The sequence below is a fragment of the Clavelina lepadiformis genome, chromosome 3, assembly GCF_947623445.1.
Source record: "Clavelina lepadiformis chromosome 3, kaClaLepa1.1, whole genome shotgun sequence".
NCBI lineage: Eukaryota > Metazoa > Chordata > Ascidiacea > Aplousobranchia > Clavelinidae > Clavelina > Clavelina lepadiformis.
The window spans coordinates 22,843,240-22,864,806 of record NC_135242.1 but is presented as its reverse complement, the minus strand read 5'-3'; the positions used below and the strand labels follow the sequence as shown (position 1 = coordinate 22,864,806).

General features: G+C 37.8%; 3 protein-coding genes across 4 annotated transcripts; 1 reads left to right on the top strand and 2 right to left on the bottom strand.

The window, feature by feature from the left end:
• Positions 1–1,779: 1,779 nt before the first annotated feature.
• On the top strand, positions 1,780–5,848 carry LOC143448794 (uncharacterized). Its single transcript, XM_076948671.1, has 16 exons — positions 1,780–1,938; positions 2,119–2,241; positions 2,433–2,537; positions 2,759–2,797; positions 2,944–3,063; positions 3,162–3,263; positions 3,343–3,405; positions 3,505–3,633; positions 3,729–3,887; positions 4,016–4,131; positions 4,265–4,385; positions 4,575–4,712; positions 4,798–4,923; positions 5,040–5,101; positions 5,272–5,473; positions 5,615–5,848. The coding sequence occupies exons 1-16, from the start codon at positions 1,899–1,901 to the stop codon at positions 5,692–5,694; spliced, it is 1,725 nt and encodes a 574-aa protein (XP_076804786.1). The 5' UTR covers positions 1,780–1,898; the 3' UTR covers positions 5,695–5,848.
• LOC143448795 (cytochrome P450 4F2-like) lies at positions 5,838–10,111 on the bottom strand. The gene is made up of 11 exons (XM_076948672.1): positions 9,247–10,111; positions 8,692–8,839; positions 8,455–8,587; positions 8,136–8,294; positions 7,591–7,750; positions 7,308–7,439; positions 7,138–7,225; positions 6,925–7,027; positions 6,472–6,688; positions 6,243–6,325; positions 5,838–6,145 (listed from the first exon to the last, which is right to left on the bottom strand). The coding sequence occupies exons 1-11, from the start codon at positions 9,451–9,453 to the stop codon at positions 5,956–5,958; spliced, it is 1,620 nt and encodes a 539-aa protein (XP_076804787.1). The 5' UTR covers positions 9,454–10,111; the 3' UTR covers positions 5,838–5,955.
• Positions 10,112–11,262: 1,151 nt separating this feature from the next.
• LOC143448793 (zonadhesin-like) lies at positions 11,263–21,413 on the bottom strand. Of its 2 annotated transcripts, XM_076948669.1 has the most exons (26): positions 21,256–21,413; positions 20,520–20,605; positions 19,691–19,792; positions 19,393–19,558; positions 18,842–18,985; positions 18,528–18,655; positions 18,327–18,437; positions 18,060–18,231; positions 17,837–17,951; positions 17,568–17,715; positions 17,362–17,491; positions 16,820–17,016; positions 16,535–16,673; positions 16,000–16,247; positions 15,688–15,840; positions 15,381–15,553; positions 15,050–15,194; positions 14,811–14,974; positions 14,587–14,708; positions 14,281–14,472; positions 13,915–14,106; positions 12,788–12,915; positions 12,603–12,699; positions 12,435–12,531; positions 11,924–11,991; positions 11,263–11,699 (listed from the first exon to the last, which is right to left on the bottom strand). In XM_076948669.1, exons 1-26 carry the CDS (start codon positions 21,329–21,331, stop codon positions 11,449–11,451), a joined length of 3,744 nt encoding a protein of 1,247 aa, XP_076804784.1. In that variant the 5' UTR covers positions 21,332–21,413; the 3' UTR covers positions 11,263–11,448. The 2 variants fall into 2 exon arrangements, with proteins under 2 accessions (XP_076804784.1, XP_076804785.1); XM_076948670.1 differs by lacking the exons at positions 11,263–11,699; positions 11,924–11,991; positions 12,435–12,531; positions 12,603–12,699; positions 12,788–12,915 and adding an exon at positions 13,239–13,639.
• Between the last annotated feature and the right edge of the window lie 154 nt (positions 21,414–21,567).

The window sequence follows — 21,567 nt, the reverse complement described above, 5'->3', positions numbered from 1 at the left end:
CGCCGCGCCCCCGCTGTGCGGAAAACCAGCTGACCGCGAGAAGAGAACGAAAGAGAATAGTTAGTCGAGTTATTGGTGCGTAAATGAGTAATACGCTTCAATGCGGAGAGCAGAGCAAAGCAGAGGAAAATTATGAAAATATCGCAATATCTTAAAAATTACAAAATCCAACTTTATCAAACAAACATGGACAGATAGCTGAACATTTTTTAGGAAAAGTCACCAAATTTCAAGTTTCTACAGCAAACAATGCAACTGTACGCCACGTTTTGCTATGACAGTGTGCGGGAGAAGCCAAGCCTAGTTAGAATAGGGTTAAACAATAACGCGAGGTCAAATATAGTAATTGATGATAAAAAATGAAACAAACTCAAAAATACAAGAATTAAAAACATATTTTTTTATGTCGGTTTGTAAATATAGTTATGACTGTGTAAGTGGATTGAGACGGCAAAGAAACCGTTAAGCAAACTGTTTCTTTGCACGCCCACCTGCGGTAGAAAAAACAGTAGCTTAGAAGAACATATTGCAAATAATACACTTTATATATGAAACCAAAATTTTGTCTACAATACGCTTGAATAATATTTGCAGCAATAAATAGCACAAAATAAATTCTGTGTATACTTGCCAAATTTCCCTTTTTGGATATGTTTAAAGTTGCTATTGATAAGGGTAAATTGATCGATTGAGTGAATAGATAAATATGTAGCTCTGTTAAGTTTATATTGTATGGTGTAAATCAAATGATAAATTGTAAGCTTTTGTAAACAGCAATGAATATGAACAATGCCTTTCTGAAAGAAACGTATTCTATGGAAATAACCGAAAACTTAAGGAAATTCTTGATAAAAATCTCAAGTTATGAAAAGTGTGCTCATAAATTTGTCTCATTTTTGCGATTATTTCTCCAAATCGTGTTGGCAAGTTATTCTATTTCAAAACAATTTTAACCAAAAAAATACGTGTATCAGGACATGAAACATTTTCCCGTAAACATGCTTATTCTTCGTCCATGTGAGGATGACGTGACAAACTTTGAAGAGCCAACAACAAAGTTAGCCTAATTGTTAAGTCACAATAGCACAATGACGTGTTTAAGTTGTTTCCGCATTTATTGGTCACAAAAAGTGTTCGCTAGGTCGAAAATAAACCTGTTTATAGTTTCCTTGTTTCCGTGAAAGATTACAGGAGTGAAAAATAATCGTTCAGGTGTTTGCATCGAAACGTTTTAAATAGATTTCGACCGTAAAAAGTTGTTGTTCTCGTCCAAAACCGTGTTTTGAGTCAGTCGATGTTTGAGCTGTTCCAGTCAAAGGTAAACTGGACTCGTCACTCGACAAACATCGCACAACGTCAGACAAACTTGCGCAACGCATGAACGCATTCTTTCACAACGTTTCACAAACCACGATTTAATTGCATACCTTGCTTAACCTGAGTAAAAGTGAAAATAAAACCTGTTTGTTTCCCGAAATTCCGATCGATTGGCAGTAAAAATGATAAATTTAAGTGGGTTTTTACCCATCCAAAACACATCAAAATCACTATATAAACCCCAACGATTAAAACCATTCCATCAAAGCTTTGAAAACTACTTCAGAGCTAAGCAGCAATAACTAGCAAAAGCTTAATTAAGGTTATAAGCGAAAAGTCTATCTGGTTGATCGATGCACCGTTAAAACCTTAATAGACAAAAGTTTGAAGTGTTTAAGTTTAACAAAATGATGTATAAGTGATAATGATGATGTATGGCATTTCGTTTGAACGTTACTATTGCTGTACATAATCTGATAGTGTTAAACATATGGTTTGATCAGTTTTGCTAAACAACTAATAGTGCAAAATTTTTACAGAGTAACTTTAAGTTTATACTTCTTTCTAAGTCACTGCGTAAAATGTCTTCTACCATATATGTTATGCTTGTCTTCTGCGCAGGTAAGAACAGTACGGTAACACTTTATATACGTATGTTATCGTTTGTTTGACTAGCAAAAAGTGGCATACATGTAACTTAGCTACACGTTGAAACAACTTACACACCTGTCGCAACGGAAAAGCTTTGTCAACAGTTTGAAACTAGATGCAACAGATTGATTACTAATTACTTTTTTACAGCTGCGATAAACGCGCAGAATGGAGACGCCATTTACGACAAGGACGGACTCTGTTCGCTTACGTCATCGCCTGATCTCTTTTCCATTCCCGGAGTTTGCGATAAATTTTATAGATGCGTTGGAGGTAAATGTGCGCTAGCTCCTTCCACTTACGAAAGATTTGTGCGCTTTTTTGTGATTGGTTTACTTAATACGATATAACGTATATCATGATAAAGAGTAACTGTTACGTTATAACTTGTTATAAAGTAGATTAAAGGATTGCTTTTAACAATTGTCTTCTAAAATTGTCTAAACATCGAAAACTATTTTCAGGAATTCTCTATGAACATCGCTGTCCGGCCGGCCTCGTTTTCAATCCAACCTCATCGGTTTGTGATTGGCCGAGGAATGTTCCATCATGTGACCCAACCGCGTCTGGTAAGCAAAAACTTTTTTTTCAATTTTGTTTACTGATAAAGTTAATGCTTATGGTGAATATGTAAACAATGATTAACAACAAACATTAATGGAACAATTTCTAGGTTGTAATACTTTGTCAAATTTCAACGTACAGATTGTAATATCAATTCCTAACATTAAAAAAATAAAATCTATTATAGTATTGACTTGCAAATACATTAATGTTATTTTCGTTGTAGATCCAAAGGTATCTACGACTACACCGAAGATAACTACCAGTAAGTGACATCAAAAATCAGTTCTAGACGCAGCTAGAATTTTGACAACCTACTGAAAATATTTGTTCATACTTTCTTCCTAAAGTCGTAAGATACTAGAACATTTTATCATGGAAATCATTACAACAATAAAACTTCATTTTTAGCTTCACCGCCCCGCGGAGGCATCCCTATTGCAGACCCAGAAGGTCTCTGCGCTTTTTTGACCTCAGATGAACTTTTTGGACTTCCGGGAGTTTGTGAAAAGTTTTACAGATGTGTTGAAGGTAACAAGGGATCTTTTATAACTTATGCAAGTTTATGAATAACTTGCTAACACCTAATTCTGAGCCTTCAAGTGTTATAACGTTGTCCATCTTCGAAGGAATTCTCTACGAGCACACGTGTCGTCCGCCTCTCGTGTTCAACCCTGATTTATCTGTTTGTGATTGGGCGTGGAATGTGACCGGATGTGAGCCATCTGGCGGTAAGTTTATAGCAGAATACTTACGATCGTGTTGGCGTTTCAATGCATCAGTGATAATATTGTTTTGTATACATGTTAGACACTGGAATGAAAACTACTGATAAAACTACCACCACCACTGCAACCACGAGGCCAGTCACCCGTAAGCGACTTGATTTGTTTACAAATTCAAATGAAAAAAAGCTATTACTTAATTTATCTCAGTTTCATGACAAAAATCAAAACAAACATGTCATTGCAGACGACCCCCCATTTGATACGACGACCACGCCCACAACCACGCCCACAACCACGCCTACAACCACACCCCACTCACCAACTACGACTTATTCTACAACCACTGTCGGAGATGGTTCCGGCACTCCAGCAGGTAAAAGCCGTAATAATCTATTTGTTACCAATATTTGGTGGATCAACAAATTGCAGCGATTTGTATAAGACTCTTGAAATTTTGTCGCGCCACAGGTCTCACATATGTTGGCTTCATTGTTGACGACACCGGCTCAATGCGAAATGAAATATCTGCAGTGAAGAATTGGTTGCTGAATTGCGTCAATGGCACATACGCAGACTGCGCTACGGCCCCCACTGGCGGATGGGTAGCCACAACTTTCAACGATCCAAGTATGTTTCATTTTGCTCAATTTTTATAAACCTCCAAGTAATATTCTCGTTCATTATTTACAAATAGCTCCCAAATAAAAACACATTCTGCAAAAAAAAATTAAAACTATTTTAAATTTGATTTCCAGCTGTCGGTTTACTAATCGGTCCAACCACAGACGTCGGTGATGTCATCGATTATATTAGTGATATCACAGCTAACGGTGGTGGAGATTGTCCGGAATTGGCCTTCACTGGAAGCAAAGTAAAAAAAACTTCCTTGAAAACGTCACAATTTACTTAGATAAAATTTATCCTGAGTGAAAGTTTCCCTTCTTCATGCGCTTGAAAATAAAAGAGGTTCTTTTTAAATAAAATACTATTAAATGATGTCGCAGAACCTGATTGACCGTATCCCGGAAGACAATGCCGGATGCAAGGTTTACTTCTTTTCCGACGCAACTCCAAAAGAGTCTGCCAGTGATGCCATTCCTCTTCTTGCAGAGTACACCCGCAAAGGTGAAAATAGATCAAACTTTTTAACCAAAATTTTATCAACTTTCTGTCAGCTCTTAATAAGCTTAAATTATTATTTTGTCCAATTGACTTCTGTGTTTAACTTAGATTTGTTACAAGACTTAGTTAAAATAAAATTCTTGTTCAACAAAACTTGTTTATCTTATACTGACTTTGTGGATGCCTTCCCAGGATGTGTATTTATCCCGTTGTTGACTGGATGCTGCGGAACTTGCGAAGATCCCTGCGTTTCAGTCGATCCCATGTATTGCATCGATTACGTCACCGATGCTCGTGGTTCCAGTATAAGCAAGAGATCAGTCTACTCGTGTAAGTTGTTGTCAGTTGTGTTGTCAGTTTGCTCATAAAGATAGACTGAACGGAATGAATTATAAAAAGGTTTCTTTTATCACAGCTGGAGACCCCATTGAACGTTTGTACTACGAGCTTGCTTCGGAAACTGGAGGGTCAATCTATTTGACGGATAAACCGGCGACATCCGACGATTTCCTTGAATTTCTTGAGACAGAAGTCACACTTGGTAAGTAAAGGACAATTGCAGAGTCTATGTTAAGACAAGGTCTAAGCCTAAGGCATCGTGGCTACTCCTTACACTTTATTCCTTGCATTCACAATATAAATGATTTGCTTGGTTAGGTTTCTGCCCAACTGAACTTATCGCTGGACCTCTGCCGGGGGGTTACACCAACGAAGCCGATGTAAGTTGATTAATTTACATGATATAGAAATATCAATGTACAGTTATAAGTGAAACAATGGCTACACAGAAATCGAAAGAATCGTCGAATCGATAGGGATACCTTGCAGGGTGTAATAATTTAAATGGTGGCAATAGAAATCAGACAAATGTTTATGTTATTTTTTTCAGTGCAAGTCTACATACTCCTGTTGGGATAGAAGTGTCGGAAAATGTTACTGTTCAGGTCTCGGACCGTGTCCGCATTACCCAGTCGTCGACACGCCTGAATGCCTCGTCACTGACGTTCACACTTTCAAGGCGGACCCTAAAAGTTGTATCATGTATTACGAATGTGCCAGCGGGCAGCAATGGAGGAGACAATGCGCTCCAGGTAATCATCTATTGGTGTTTTTGTTGAAAGAAAGTTAAAAGATAAACAAAAAAAACTTAAATGTACTGCAAAATCTTGTAAAGGAACTACGTTGAATTGTTCTGTTGTCGTTTTCCGTAATGTATCCAATGACATTTTTAGGAGCTGTTTTTGACCCAGCCATTGGAAACTGCAACCATCCTTACCTCACAGCGCCACCTTGCGGAACAAAAGCTGATTGAACATTATCTGGGCATTTTATTTCGCTTTCTGACTATTGATTGTTTTCAGAAAACATTTCTTGTATCATCTTACGTGTTATGCAACACTGTTTATTGTTTAAATTATGACCGTGTTCGCAAAATTTAGTCAATAAATATAAAAGTTAAATTTGAATCGTTTTTATTCAAAAACCTCGAATCATTGAATCACGAAAGTTTTCAGCAAAGCTATTGGCAAGGAAAAATTAGTATCTGCAGAACATAGCGAAGTTATTTGATTTTTTAATCCTTAATGCAAGTGTCTTTGGTTGGCCGAACTTTTATCTTGATACCATCTTGACTGTGCATCACAAGCCTGGCGTTCAATCTCGGTTCCGGGGTTTCCCCATCCAAATACAACTCGAATCTCCGTAAGGTTCGAGCTAGGACAACTTTCATTTCGTTCATGGCGAAATTTTGTCCAATGCAGTTTCTGAAAATCACACTAAGTGAATATATAGTGCTGACGTCATCATTACATGTCATATATGTGACGTGACCTCATGTATACCCAAGTTGAAACTTCAAACCTGGGGCCAGCTGAGAATGGTAAATATTCGTATGGGTTCCTTTTTGCGCAGTTTTCCTTCGTGAAACGTTCAGGGTTAAACTCCTACATAAAGCAAATTATTTAACTTCTTGAATCGCTGTTTGCTACTTGTAGCTGTCAATTTCCCTCTGCGTGCTCCTGATAGCATCCAATAGTGAAACATACGAGATAGTTTATATCACAGTTCAGTTTGACATTTACGAACGCACCATTGGATTTTCCCAAACTTGTTGATGTCTGTGAAGCATAAATATACTGAGAGCGACGTTCACACCGCTGGGAATCTTTGTCTCCTGAGGTGAGTGGAGTTTGCTCCGGATTGGCAACGAGTTCTCGAGTCGTCTTCCGATCATTGGAACCGGAGGATAAAGACGCAAATCTTCTTTGATGAACATCGTAAGATAAGTCAGCTTAGCTAAGTCCTCCCTGATAATAGATTTCAAATTTCATCCGATGTATTTTGGAGTAAACTATTAGGAGTGTAGACTCACACATTTTATATATATTTAAATTGGTAAGCTTAATTGGTAAGCTTAAGATAAAACACTAACACGCCATTAAGTATATGGTATCAACTGTGCTAAATTTTGAGCACACGTTAATTCACACTAAAGCAACAGTAGAAGCAAAGTAGCATGTTATTACAACATGTTGGTCCTCACCACTCAACGTCTTCTTGCGTCCCGACAACCGACAGGACTTCGCTCCTGCATTTCTCTTGAAGCGCAGGATACTTCGCCAGGTTATAAAGACTCCAAACAATGCCTACATCATACGTAATACAACTGCATTACAATCACAGCTCTGTGCTCGAATCTGGATTTAAAAATTTCTTTTATCACCGAATGTTTAAAGAAAATGTTATCTTTGCTCACCGCTAGACGTCGTATCGTGACCTTCAAATAGAAAAGTGTCAACTTCGTCTCTAATTTCACGATCGGACAATCCCTTCCCATCTTCGTCCTATAATGAAAGGTTGGTACATGACCAAGTATTGCAATTACTTGATATTGATGTAAAAGTTAAAGATTCAAGAAAATCTTGCTCGGGTTTGAAGCAATATGTCGAGAAAATCGAGCGAGTTTTTGCCGCGATATTTGAACATCTGTTCTCCATTTTCACGCTCTGACCCGCTGATTTCTGTTTCTTCTAGAACTGTCTTACGATCCTTGATTATCTGTAGATAGCAGAAAATCGCGCTACGCAACATATCACAAACAAAACCAAACTCGAACAGAGAGACAACTAATGTTGTGTATAAATTATACAGTATAGAGCAATGACTTGAAAGATTTTAGTCAAAGTTTTACTTAATGCTTTATAATCACCTTTTCCGCCTCAGCATGCACCTCTTTGAGAGCTTTTTTAAATTTCCGTCCTGTTGGCAAAAGATAATAAAACCAGTCCAGAATAAAAAGTGGATTGACAAATCTTTTCTGTACGCAGGCACTAATTTGTCGAATAGCTCGGATGTACGGATGAGTTTCCCTGGACAGCAAAATAGAGTATTTTCTCGTATTAATGGTGACTCAGGGTTGGTTATTACTGGTCGTTATAACACGAATTTAAATCTTTTATTTGATCATCAGACCAATACCTATAAACATATTCTAAGAGAGTCGATATGTTCTTGCGATTTCTATGTACAATAGATTTTTGTTCAATGCGTTTTCATGGATACAACATTAACAACTACAATTAACGTCTACTACAGAAATTTCAGTTTAGCTATAGCATTGTTGGCCAGTGTCACATGAGCAACAGGGAAAATAAAACAACGTGATATCACTGCCCCCACTTATCTACCTTATTTATAGCCTATAAATAATTGTCTGGTAGATTTAAAACACTTTGCTGAATTTTTGTCATTCACCTCACAGTTTGACATTCTGTTTTAGCGGACATTGCGCATTGCAGCATGCTGTCCAACGTCATCAAGCTAACATCTTCCGTTATTTCAAGCGGTTTACCGCAGCTCTTTTCCCACTTGACCAACATAATTCGACATGAATCGTTGTAAACGGTCACGTAGCTTTAACAAACAAACAAAAAGCAGCAATGATAATTTTGATAATTGTGTTTTAAACTTACGAAGCATTCAAGTCGAACATAAAAAGCGACCATCATACATCAATACATCTTGCGCATGCGCATTCAATGTTCAGTTTCGGCATTCACAGTTTACCACTCACGGCTTTAGAACGCTGAAATGGAAGGCCGGTGTGAGGAGATGACGATTTCTCTGCCATTTCTTGCCCTTGCTCGTAAGAAGTCCATCTCCCAGCCAAGGTCGTATAAAGCTGTAAGCAAAATTGTCCTTGGGCGCTGGAAATTATTCAGCAAGTGTTAAATTTCAGTTTAAGTTAAAATAGTAAAATAATTTAGATTAAAATGGTTAAAACAATGACCCATATTGAGAATAGTTTTACCTCCGCTGTTGAGCAATGCAACTGCAGGGTCCTTATGGAACATGAACATGGTGGACTGGCATGGTCCAGCCCAGTAATTGAGAAGCATTGGAAAAGATGACGTCAATCGAGCAGCGCACATAAGACGTTCATGAGAAGTTTTGCCGAACTGGACAGGTTTCGAGAAAAACAAAATAAATAAAATATTAAGCTAGAAGAGTCACCAAACGACGGCCACTGCGCCATAAATGAGTTTATTGTATTGCAGCGCATTGAACAAAGCGGGAACTCGGCACGAGATCGTCATTTTTCATGCTTATATATGGTCCTTTCTGAAAAAGTTTGGTGATGCCTGTCGCTAGAGTGATATCTTGGGTCAGGTCGGCGTTCAACCGCAAATATTTTTGCTAAAAAACTAAAAACGGCTTTAACTTAGCCCCAAGTGCGTTCCAGCGGGCGAAAGTTAAACATACGTAAACTCGCAGACTTACCAGTCCGCAGTCGTGATATCGGGCTGAGGTTAAATGTCACGCAGAAAATTAGCTCATGCCACTGCACAAAGTTAAAACTTCTCACCGTTCGAATGTGCCCATAAAACCAGTGTCGGTTTGGGCACTTCGCTATCAAATCCATATCTACAGCTTTGTGATAAGATTCAATAAATGGCGCCGTTATTTTCCACAAAATGTAAGCACTGGCAACGGTAAGGGCGATGTCGATTGCCAAGAACGAAGACATCCATCCCTGTCCCATGGAAACAATTAATGACTTCAAAGCCTGCATTGTGCTGCAAGTAAATTGGGCACTTCTTAGGTAGTACGTTGTGCGTATATGAGTTCCCGGGCTTTGGTTGTTGATCGTAAAATTCAATCATACACCGTTCAACAGAAAACCTTTTTTTGTAACCTTATCTTCTGAGTTACCAATCTGAAAAGATTGTCACTTTCAGCTAACTGTCTGAATCTGTATTGTCAAAATCAGGTCTGAAACAGGAAACGTATTTTGTTAACTGCATGTACGTCACAACACGAGCGTCATTAAAATCAATAAAAGCGTCGTCCTATGACTGGTTTTGCTGCTGCTGCTGTTTGATTGCCTGAGGTCAACGAGCAAGTTGAAGCGAATATATGTTCACACGTTTTCGAAACAATCAGCTCATCTCTGTCTTCGGTCTATGTGAAATGACCTGGCTCGATTGTTCGGGTTGTGGTGGCGCCAAGATTTTTGATGGTCGATATATTAGTGAGGATTATCGCCTTGGCTGCTTTTGTAAACTATCCTCTGCGCGACGTACAATGGAAAGATGGTTTGGTGATTGCGGTTTTGGTTTAGGCTGTCACTATTTCACCGGACAAAAGCGTTTGTTTAAAGCTATTTTTAACTGGTTTCTTCTTTAACCTCACCTAAAATGTTTTAATAACATAGTAGGCTGCTCTATAGCTTACCTAAATTTACCCTCTAGCCTTAAGATAATTTCAATCAAACCCTATAAACGACTAAAATCGACTTTTTGCAAATATCTGTTCTCCTAAATTTATTTCCTATACCTTCAACAACAGGTAGCGTGACATTATTACGTTGAAATAATCATTTACTTGAGTTTAAGGCAAAAAGTAGTCTGGCCAAAATGTACAAGCTAACGTGGACTGTTGACTGAGCTGAGAACTGCTATTGATTGCACAATGTAACAGAGATTACTGTATTAACATTAAACAAATTTAAACTAGTGTATTAGGTGTCAAGCTGTATCACGTTCAGTCAGTACGATGAGACGAGAGTGAGACAGAGTCGGACAGAGCTTCAGACTCTCTACAGTGTAGTGACTCTCTACAGTGGCAGACTCTCTACAGACTCTCTACAGTGGTTCTCAACCGGTGGTCCGCGGACCCCTGGGGGTCCGCGAAACGTTTTCAGTTGGTCCGTGAGAACTTCGAAATTTGCAACATAAAGTACGAGTTTTTAAAAATTTTTTGCTGTTTATCATTGCTTTTTGAAATAGGCTTGAACATTTGCTTAATTGCCTATTGTGATAATACAAAAGCTTATTGAGATTTATCACCCGCAGCGAAGGCCTATTGTGATGCACTAGATTGCGGATTATACGAGAAGACAGCTGGATACAGTGATTTTAAGTAAAAATATCCGCATAGTTTGATGTTATTTTGAATGAATAGCGCAGTTGTGCACCAAGACTATTAAGTAAAACTAAGCAAAGAAACATTTAAGTGCAGTCTCAGAACCCTTAGTTTGCTTAAACTTCAGGGGTCCGCCACTGCTTTGACAGCAGCAAAAGGGGTCCGCCAAGATCAGAAGGTTGAGAACCACTGCTCTACACTATTTCTCACCTTATAACTTGGTGACTTAATAAGTCAGTCAATAGTCACGTCATTATAGAACTGCTTATCTGCAATAAAATGTCAGAAGTCGGCATGCTGTTTGTTTGTTGGCTTATTTATGTGGCTTGCTGATTTGGTAGATCAACTTTAAATTATAACTTATTTTGAAGCGCAAGCATGTTCTCTAGCAGGACATAGGTGGGACATAGGGCCTATGCCCTATATTTGATTCTCATACTTTCATGTAATTCTACGCTGCTGTGTTGATTTGTTTATTGCGGTTTATAACAAATTTGCAACACTATACAGTGCCAGTTTATATGAAATCTTGTGAAATTTGTATCGTTTGCTGTTTGGCATATTAGCAATATTTCACCGTATTACAATGTTACATGTCAATTTTTAGTTGGATACAGTGTCACATATTTTCAAAAGTGGTGATCTATTTTGGTCGGATCTTCATCTCGCTTGTTTTAAGGGAATAGGTTCTAAGCCACGGCATCCAATCCACACCACCATCGTTAGAGTGACTGCCACGAATGTAGACGCCATTTAAGTTGCTGCCACCCACGTAGCATGCGTCATACCACCATCCGCCATTGTAACTGCCGCTACAGTCGAAATTGCCTGCTTTGTCGTTGTCCCTGTCAACGCTGGAAAAGGAGATCCCAGTGTGGGCGCTCATGCCGTCACCTGCAATATGTTCGTGTTTAAACTAAAACTAAAATATACAAATGCGGGTAACAAGGTAAAAAAATCAAGCAGGCTACGTTTTCATTTAGGCCTATTTGTCATTAGAAATATATAATTTCATCAGCGTTCAAAAATTAGTCACAAGCAGGCAATGGCAACAAAAGTAAACAAATGGATTTCAAAATTATTAATTCATGAATCTTAACTTTAAGTTATTAACTTGCCTGCATTTCCAGAATAATCTCTAACGGAAAGTCTGTAATTATCAGCAGATGAACCGACTCGAAAAGTGCTACAAAGTAAAAAGCAAACAGGAAAAGTTAACAGGCCATGAAATGTTGTTTATTTATAATAAGCGCCTAGACAAGCGGGATAGTTTGATCTCTTTAAATATTAAATTGTTAATGCAGATATTGACGTAAAGTAAAGGATTCTTACAGACATTTTTCTTATTTTCGCGAGCGGATTCTACGTTTATTTAACTTAAACGAACGGACAAGTGAGGTTGGTTCAGAAAAAAAACTTTGGTAAGGCTGAGCTAGAATTTACCTATCCAGTGGTTGCAACGAGAGTCACAAAAGCAGGTACAAACATTTTTTTCAATAATATGTTTCTACCTTATTTTTGTGGCTCTCATTGCAACCACTTGGTATGAAAAACAATTAAAATTCTCTCTGTAAAATCTGGAATCTGGAAAAATCTGGATAAATCCAGTCTTATAACATAAATGCTCACCTGTATTTTGCGTATCTTTTGTTGCCATTGAAATCTTCTAAATCAACACGGAGATCTTGGGCAGATGACGTTGTTATGCGGTGAAGGATTTCCAGGCCTGTGATTGTCAAATTTAATACGACTTGCAGTAATAAGTTTTACATGTAACAATGTTGGTAACAGATTTACCAAGCCAATGTTCGCCATCAGTCGTCCCAAATCCATTCACGTAGGAAACCCAACTTGTCTTAAAATCTACAGAACCATCAAGTCGTCTTTGAAAAATCTGTGATGGCACAAAATAAGTCTAAAAACACTTGCACATGAACTGCAATCATCTTGACACTAAGTGAAAAGAAAAAGCCTTAACTTACCATCCATCCACCCCCGTCAGTCTCTTGGTCACAGTAAACTTGAATGTCTTCGTTAAACGGACGAATAGTGTAAACCCCATTTGTTGTAAATCCAGCGTCAAGAATAGCTTTGCACGATTCGCTGGAAGCTAGATGTTTTATATACAAGAACTTTTATTTGAGCCAAAGTTTATTTCAAGCCCATATTAGGTCCGAAAGATGATATTTACTTAATGAATCAAATTCATCTTTTGATACTATACTTTGACTGACTGGCAACCTGTGTGCCCATGCAAATACGTGTAAAGAAAGTGAATTTGCCACCGCAATTTGGCAAAATGTGAGTATACAAATTCGAGCACGAATCTGGCCTGACCTTTTTTCAAATTTAAGTCCGAGCCCGGCCCGATTTATAACTATGAGCTGAACAAACTTAATTAGAACTAATGCAATGTTTAAGTTCGTTATATCGTCATTTTATCACGTTGTGTGTTGTCAAAGCTGTTTCGTTGGCGGCCTATATAACTTTGAATGTTTTAATGTTTTATGTTTTGAAAGAATGATGTGGAGTAATTCTCTTTCAACATCTTGAGATGGCTTACTGTCGCAATTGTACTTGTGACTAGTATTTTTACCTAAAAAACCATTCTTGTTTGGTCACGTTCATGTGAGCTTCATCAAAGACAAAGAACATGCAACGGCTACGAGAAGCTCCAAATCAAAATTTCTTATAAAAAAGTGAGTTTACTACAAGCATATATAATAATTTAAAAAAAAATTGAGATGAGGTCAACGCTTCATATAAAGAGGGAAAATTCGGCGATGTAAGCACACCAGAAGCCGATGTCAAAGCAGTACTACCACATCTTGATTCTACGACCAAAATAACATTTACTGTGCTATTTAGTGACCAATTTAATATTTAATAAGCAGGATTTGTTGAAATATAGCTTTGGCGCAATCGTTACTTAATAGTAAAAACAACTAAAAGTGAAGAAAATGCACAGATGATACAAAATGTATTTGTCGAACTACTTGATTTCAAAATGCTTTTCCTGATTTTCCTTTTCATAAACAAAACATTATTTGTCTTAATAATATTTACACCGCATATTTAATGCAAGTTTCAATCTTTGGACACTGCAAACCTGCTCTGCATCCAGGAAGACTGCTACCGGTCAGACTCCAACTTCCATCAGCTCCGCATTCGCTGGCGCTGAAACCTACCAAGGCAAAGCCACCGTTGCAATGGTATGTGATTTGCTTGCCCACGACAAAAAGATGTGATGGGTGTTGATTGTCGAAATATCCGTTGCTTATTGCGGGAGGATTTCCACAAGCTTGAAATATTTGATAAATTTAATTTTGAAAAAGCGTGATACATTGCATTGGACAGCTGTACAACATGCTACGTTTTACAGAGAACGAAATCATTAAAACGGAAATAGTAAAAAGCAGAGGGATCTACTCATAATCAGAGCAGTAGGGTTGTTCAAAAATTTAAGGTTATCAACCTCTTTTGCATTGAGGAAGATTACTGTTTGTCAAGCTCCATCTACCATCAGATCCACACACGCTGGCACTTGGACCGATAAGTGCAAAGCCGTCGTTGCATTTGTACAATATGCTGTCGTTCTCGAAATACGGGTCAGGCGGATTTTGATCCTCAAAATATCCGTTTTTTATTGTCGACGGTTCCAGACAAGCTAAAAAAAGTTGAACAATAAATTACAACCCTTCTTAATATAAATCGTATCAATATCAGACAAGTTTAGATTCATTTTCACTTTCTTTTTCCAAAGCATCGACGTTATATTTACTTTTACTGATGTATTTCCCATCTAGTATTTGTCCACATTCCGACTTTCTTACGCAATAATCCCCGTCTCTGACGTAACCGATATTGCACACGCAATCTTCTACGTAGCCAGGCAAAGGACAACTAAACAAAAAGCGCAATATTACGAAAATATATCTTGACACAAACACTCCATAACACCATAATCTTCTAAAGATGTGTTGGAATATGTTGACTTGATCTTACTCGGCCGAAGCAAACGGATCCGAACATGTGTCCGGACATGGATTTGCGCAACCTTCGTAATGGCTGTTACTCGGGCAATTTAGCCGGACAGTTCCGGTGATTTCCCTCCAATTGCATAGAGACACTCCGCGCTCCTGGCAGGCAGCTGCGTAACTTTCAAAGGCCTAGAAGTAGGTAGATGTTTTGATGAAAATCGATTTGAGACTTAAAATATTAGTTTAAAACATATAAGATCAAACCATTTCCAAGACTGAATCATCTCCATCGGTTGCGCACAGATCAAACACGCAAGACTGAAAATGGTTTACTGGGTTAACAAGCGCATGACATGGAGCAAAAACGTCAGAAGGATTTGTCAGCAAACCACAATATTGGGAACCGCTCCTAAGATTTCAAAAGCAGCAATCAATTAGTAATAATTGGTAACAATACTAAATTTTACAATCGCAACAAGATAGCAAACTAATTGTGTTTAATTAGTTAATATAGTAATAGTTGGACAACCGTCGTAATTCAATCTTACTTCATACGAAGAAGTTGAAGTCAAACTTCTACTGACCCAAACCTTACCAACGAGTGCGTGAAGATTCAAGGCACGTTGAACTAGATGCCGGATCGTCTGCTAAGCAATCTCCCACCAGGTAACTTTTTGCAAACTCATTCAAGTCAAAGGCAAGAATGCCTGACTCGGTTTCAAAATCATCTTCATGATTTTCGTTGTAATTACCACATAAACCATGCACCTGCAACAAAAGCAATCTTTGTTTAAGTTTTGAAATCTATTAGCCAACTATCTTTTAGTTAACTTGCTAGTGCATGAGATATGTGTCTTTTTTGCTAAAGCAGCTCTGTTTCACATGTAAAACATGCACCAAACCATGTTCATGTAGGTGCTGGGTAATTCGATGACCACTCTGTTGCCATGGAAAGTGACCCCAACACCATATTGCGTGGTCAAATAAACAGACCTCCCAGAACGAGTTATCTTGAAAAGGGACGAGTCATAAGCTTGGATAGTTTCACCGTTCAACTGAGTGAAAAATTAAAAACATGCACCGTTGTGATTTTTACCCTTTTTGAAGAAGACAATGCTAATTGTTTATCAGAAAATTTAAATTTCTTTATCAATAATTGAATTCTTATATTTAGGTCTGCACCCATTAACGTGTTAGTTTTCATCTAAGCATACCGTTGCATAGGATTGATGCATTTCCACTACACTGCCTGGTAATTGTACAGTGACGTAATCGAGATAGGACACTTGTGTGTTTGAATAACGATGTTTATTGGCTGCTTGAACAGAAAGCCACCTCGGGTCAGTGGAGTTCAATTTATGGGTCAGGACCATCTGGTAATTGCAGGTTCCCATATAGCTAAAGTAACGTCCGTCAAATGTTTGGTAATGAGGGTCCATAGCTGCCCAGCAAATCGCATGACCTTACAAGAAAGCAAAGTATGTCGTTAAACAGTGAACACCTTGCTTGGAACCAAGCCATGCACGTTTCAAGTAAATACTGTGTTGTTGCTTTGCCTAGCCATAGGCCTATGCTAAAAGCAAAAGAGAAGCGTATTCATAACTTGTTCGAAGAAATGCCAACATTTGACATTTTACGGAAAATGGTTAGTTTGCTTTACACTGTCAAATCTTCTCTATCATGTTCCTACATGTAAATTTCTTTGCTGTAAGTAGGGTTGCTTATCGAGTAGGTAAAGCTGTTGCCTACCTGTGGGAACACAAGCTGTCCTTCCATTTCTGTCACGACCGCAAGTCTCACCACTTTGACAGGAGAACGTTGAACACTTGACTTTTCCTTCCTGGCAAATACATTTGGTCGAACAAGACGGAAAGAAACTTTCGTCTGCCTGCAATAACACGTTGTGTTAGCACTAGCAGGGCTAAAATGTTGATGCGATTAATGCACTTAGTTTTGCATCAGATAAAGAATAAAATCAGCACTAAAACAACTTTTGAATTTTGCTTGAAATTTAGCTGAAAAACTGAAACCCACCGCGTAGTAACTTCCTTGATAATCACAACCACAGTTTTCCTCACGAACGCAAGTGTCGCCAGAGCGCAAAAATCCTTCGTCACAATCGCATCCTTCCACGCATGTTTTGTCACAAGTTGACGTCACTTGCATAGCGCATGTGGCCGGGCATGGGGAGGAACACAAGGAATAGTGGGAGTTGGGCGAACATTGCAATGCTGTAACATGAATAAGAATAAAAATTTTAGGCTTAGCTTATGTGCTGGTCTATGTGTATAATGACAAAGAATTTAGCACTTAAGTCGCGTGATGCAAAAGTTAAACTAAGTCCTGGTCACATGCAACGCAGTAGGGTATTCCGTTAAACACAAAGTGATGACGGTGACAAAGTGACAATGATGACGATGATGACGATGAAAAAGTGTGAAAGGTGCTTTAAACGAGTTCTTTTTACCAAGGTATTATAGAACTTTTCAATGCATTTTTAATGAATATTAAAGTCTATTTTATTTGCGATGATCGCTTTGATGATTACGGCACCACAAAAGGCTTATCAGGCTTACGAGTTTCAGTGATTGCCCTCCAGTCACAAATTTCAATGCTGCGGTCTTGGCAAGCTTTTGCGTAAGCTCCAACGTTGTTTTCCACTGCAGTTCGTTCGTCGTCGTAGACACAGGAATCAGAAATGCAGTTCTGAAACAAGCAATTAAAGCTACTAAATTGATAGGCCTACACTTGTACACTGATATAGGCTATATTTCTTACTAACTTCATAATAGCGGTTGGCTTCCACTTCAGGATGACACTTGGAAAAGCATCCATCTTCCTGCAGCAAGATGAGGCAGTAGGGAACGAATTTATTCCTGACACCAGGAGTGCAAGGGTCTTCATCTGCTGGAGGACGCTGAAAGGCACATCTGAAAAAATTAAAAGATTTTGAAAAACTTTGAATCAAATTTTTGAAACTGGAGAAAGCTCAATAACTTATGGTGAGTATGAGCGATGATCAGTATGTTACCACTTTTCAGTAACCCTTACTTTTCAGGCGTAGAAATTTGAAAGGCGTTTCCGAAATCTACTGAATTTGTATATTCCAAGCTTCCTGAAAGCCTGAAGTCGTCAGCTGGATATGTGTTGTAATTTCCGCATAGACCTGTTTACGGCAAGACAAAAACACAAGAATTAAGGACTTTTCTGCGTAATTTAGGTGGAAGTAAACTGAAAGTTTTGGAATGAACTCAATTCAACAGTCATATATGACCTTCAACTTTTCCGATGAACTTGTTTGACACTTCCACGACGAGGTGAGAGTCCCCATCGTAGTCAATACCAAGGTCCAGTGATGTACTCAACCTGACAAATCTGCCATTGTATCGGACATCGATTCCTTTTTCAGAGTTGACATAAGGAAGCCCAACTTTGACTTCGTTAACCTATAAAACAAGAGTATGAAAGAGTCGTTAAACAAACCATAACTTGCAATTGTATTGTATAATTTACATGTCATTTCCTGCAGACGTTTTAATACCTTTACAGTCTTTCCTCTCATGACTTCTACTTTTAAATCTTCTCCGAATTTTACTAAAACCTTTTTTAACATAGGCAGCTTTCCTTTGCTTGTAGAAGCTTGATTGTGAAGCTGAAGGTAACACAACATTTAAAAACGCAACAGACGTGGACAAACTGCAAGAAGCGACTAAAAATACTTTCAAATGTCATAAGCTAATACCTCTACCAAAAACGGTTTCTCAGTATGAGAAATATTCCTGACAAGAACATAGGAACAAAGTCCCTGGAAGTCGAACCCTTTACCATCAAATGACGTGTAATGTGGGCCACCGATTACAGTGCAAACAGCTAAAATAAGAGCAAAAAATCTATAATTGAGCTTAATTAAAAAAAAAAAACCGTAACCAATGGTCAGTAAACAAGATGAAAAATCTAGATCCTGATAACTACAATGTAATAGCCTACACCCAAGTCATTTGATAACACGATTATGCTATTATTCATGCAGACTGCAATTATTGGGATACAACTCACCTGGACATTGTTTGATTCTGCATCGCATTGTTTGGATTGCTTCACCCGGACATTCTTTTCTTTTACAAGTTCGGGTTCGGCGCCGAACGCCATCTCCACAAGTCTTTGAACATTCTGAATATTCAGACCAATGACTCCACCAACCTAAGAAATAGCAAATTATATGTATAAGTTCAAAAAATGGACACTATTGAAACATATTTTACAAGAAAATAACAGCAAGCGTTTTTGATTGATCAAGTTATAAATATACCAAACACAAACCAATTGATTTCAAAACGATCTAAGTAAACGAAAGTTGATGTATAAGCCGTTAATTGTACGTGTTGGTTCTTCCTTGCAGAAAGAAGAAAAGAGGAATGTTGGCTTATACGCCATAGGTATACTTTAAAACTACCGTTTTAGAGTAACACGTTGGCCGTGGACATACAAGCCTTGCAGGTAGGCTTAGCTTATACCAAGGGCGATGGCATATACGGTAAGTTTATAAAAAGACACAACTTGACAAGTTTTTTCACGGGAATATAACGGCTGAAATATTTGACTTTTACCTTTCTTGGCTGGGTCATACTTAGAGCGATCAGGCCTTGGGTCGTTTTTGTACAAACCGGTGCTGCCCTTACGTTCAGGAAAGCAACTTTTCCTTCCTTTGTTACATTGATCGCCGTCACAACAACATAAACATTTCTCTGCCTTGTGATGAATTTCGCAAAAATCCTGTGTGTGAAAATATTCAACTAAATACTGTAAAGGTATACGCAAAGTCAGCTCGCTTTTTATGTGGTACTTTATAGAAATTTACTTGTAAACTAAAATACAATCTTTGTAAACTATACGTGCTATATCTACCAGTTCAACTTGATTGATGCATGCACTGTGTTGTTTACATTGCTTCGTCACTTGCAATTTTCCAGTTTTCTGATCCACTCTGACGAGGGTCATGCATGCATCCTATATAAAGATCAAACCAAAATGTTGTGGCTTTAACTGCTTATAAAGTGCGATGTCAGCACGTATTAATTTTGTTTAAAAACTTTGAGGAAACGAACTCGTATCAGACGACTAAACCTTTAGTTATTTTAAGTAGTCGCGTCAGCACCGTTCTTTTCTCAAATTGTTTGGAAAATAAGTGAAACCACGAAACCTTCGCTCGATTTGGAAGTAACGTCAATTGTTATGCCTACGGCAGTTAAGATACTCGAAGATTCAGAGATAATTTTGCTTGATGGCAACTGCGTCTTGAAATAAACGTGACAGAGCGCGCGTACATTAGGCATTTTAAAACAGAGTTAATCGAGATTGTGTGATCGATCGCGCATGTTCCGCGCCGTTTTTCTCGAAATTTTTCGTTTTTCAAAGGAAAGAGCGCAAAGCAACTAAACATAAAAACCGAAGAAGCCTTTAGAACAAGCTGCGACCGTGTTGTGACCGCGAACTATGCACGACGACTAAACATTAAAACCACAGGAATGCGACATGTAATTGATAACAATGACGTACAAGTCGTAATGTCCGCAAAAATATATTGTTTTGATTTCTTAGGTCTAATTTTTACCCCCATTAATTAGATTTTTAGCTGTTATTGCTGGTCAAAGAGCGATTTAATTTAATCACAAAAAAGTTACATAATACACAAAATTTTGTTATAATCCCAAGTATTACTCATAAGTTTACTCACATTACCGCCGTGGCAGTGTTCGATTTTTCCTCTCCTTTCGCAATCCTTATGCGAGCGAGCATTTTGGCAATGGAGGCAGGTTAATGCTGGAACATATAAACCATAATCATAGGTAAAATATACTGTAAACAAAAAGTATTTATGAAAAGGTTAAGCATTGCTCTTAACAGACCAGGATCATAGCTTATATAGGATCATTACTATACAGGCCTCTGTTGCAAAACTTGAAAATTATAAACTCAAAATTCAGTCAACTGTATCCCTGTCGTCTTTGATTCTATGAATGAACTTGTAATTAACCGATTTTAACATTGAAACTTTTAAAACTCGAATTGCTTCTGGAAGAAAAAATGATTACAATTACGCATTAAAATAAATTGCGCAAAACTAAGCCAAAAGTTTAACATCAAAGTTTTATACGTCTTCATCCGGTACACTTTCAATGTAACTCTAAAGTCAAGCCACAAAACAACAATCAGGTCAGTTATTACCCTACTCAAAGGTGGTAAAGGTTCAATTGTTCATGAATCTACGTCGAATATAATTTAGGTAAATATGACAGTAAAGTAGACCACTATAGTTTGAAATAAAGATTATCATAAAGAGAAACTTGACGTCATATCTTTACACTGAACTTTTGATAATCATTATCAAACATCTTGGGACGTAATATTACTTAAATTCAATGCCACAATGTGTTTTACATTTATAAAACAAAGTAATTTATTTTACTTACCTCCACCATCTTTGATAAAAATGATGAAACATAAATAGCAAATGAAAGATATTCTTCTCAGCATTCTTGTTTTCATAAAAAGAGTACTCCTGTTCTTCGATCGCCGTCTTTTAAAAGCGTGGCAATGTGGTTATCGTCCTTATCGCTTCCTCTTTTCTATTTTCGTTTATTGTATAGTTTAGGTTAAACTTTTCGGAATTTTTTTAGAAGAGTTTAACTCGAACTTAAAAATCCCATCATGATTACATCAACAGGAAACAGGATATGTCTTAAAGTTGTATTGGTTTTATGATGTCACAAAACATTAATCAT

Coding starts and splice junctions, on each gene's coding strand:
- LOC143448793 (XM_076948669.1), bottom strand. CDS start 21,331: ATGAAAACAAGAATGCTGAGAAGAATATCTTTCATTTGCTATTTATGT. Junction 18,232..18,326: donor TGAGAGGAAAGACTGTAAAG/GTATTAAAACGT, acceptor CTTGTTTTATAG/GTTAACGAAGTCAAAGTTGG. Junction 14,473..14,586: donor TGGGAAATACATCAGTAAAA/GTAAATATAACG, acceptor AACTTTTTTTAG/CTTGTCTGGAACCGTCGACA.
- LOC143448795 (XM_076948672.1), bottom strand. CDS start 9,453: ATGCAGGCTTTGAAGTCATTAATTGTTTCCATGGGACAGGGATGGATG. Junction 8,588..8,691: donor TGCATTGCTCAACAGCGGAG/GTAAAACTATTC, acceptor AATAATTTCCAG/CGCCCAAGGACAATTTTGCT. Junction 7,028..7,137: donor TCACGATACGACGTCTAGCG/GTGAGCAAAGAT, acceptor CGTATGATGTAG/GCATTGTTTGGAGTCTTTAT.
- LOC143448794 (XM_076948671.1), top strand. CDS start 1,899: ATGTCTTCTACCATATATGTTATGCTTGTCTTCTGCGCAG. Junction 3,064..3,161: donor GTTTTACAGATGTGTTGAAG/GTAACAAGGGAT, acceptor CCATCTTCGAAG/GAATTCTCTACGAGCACACG. Junction 3,406..3,504: donor AACCACGAGGCCAGTCACCC/GTAAGCGACTTG, acceptor ATGTCATTGCAG/ACGACCCCCCATTTGATACG.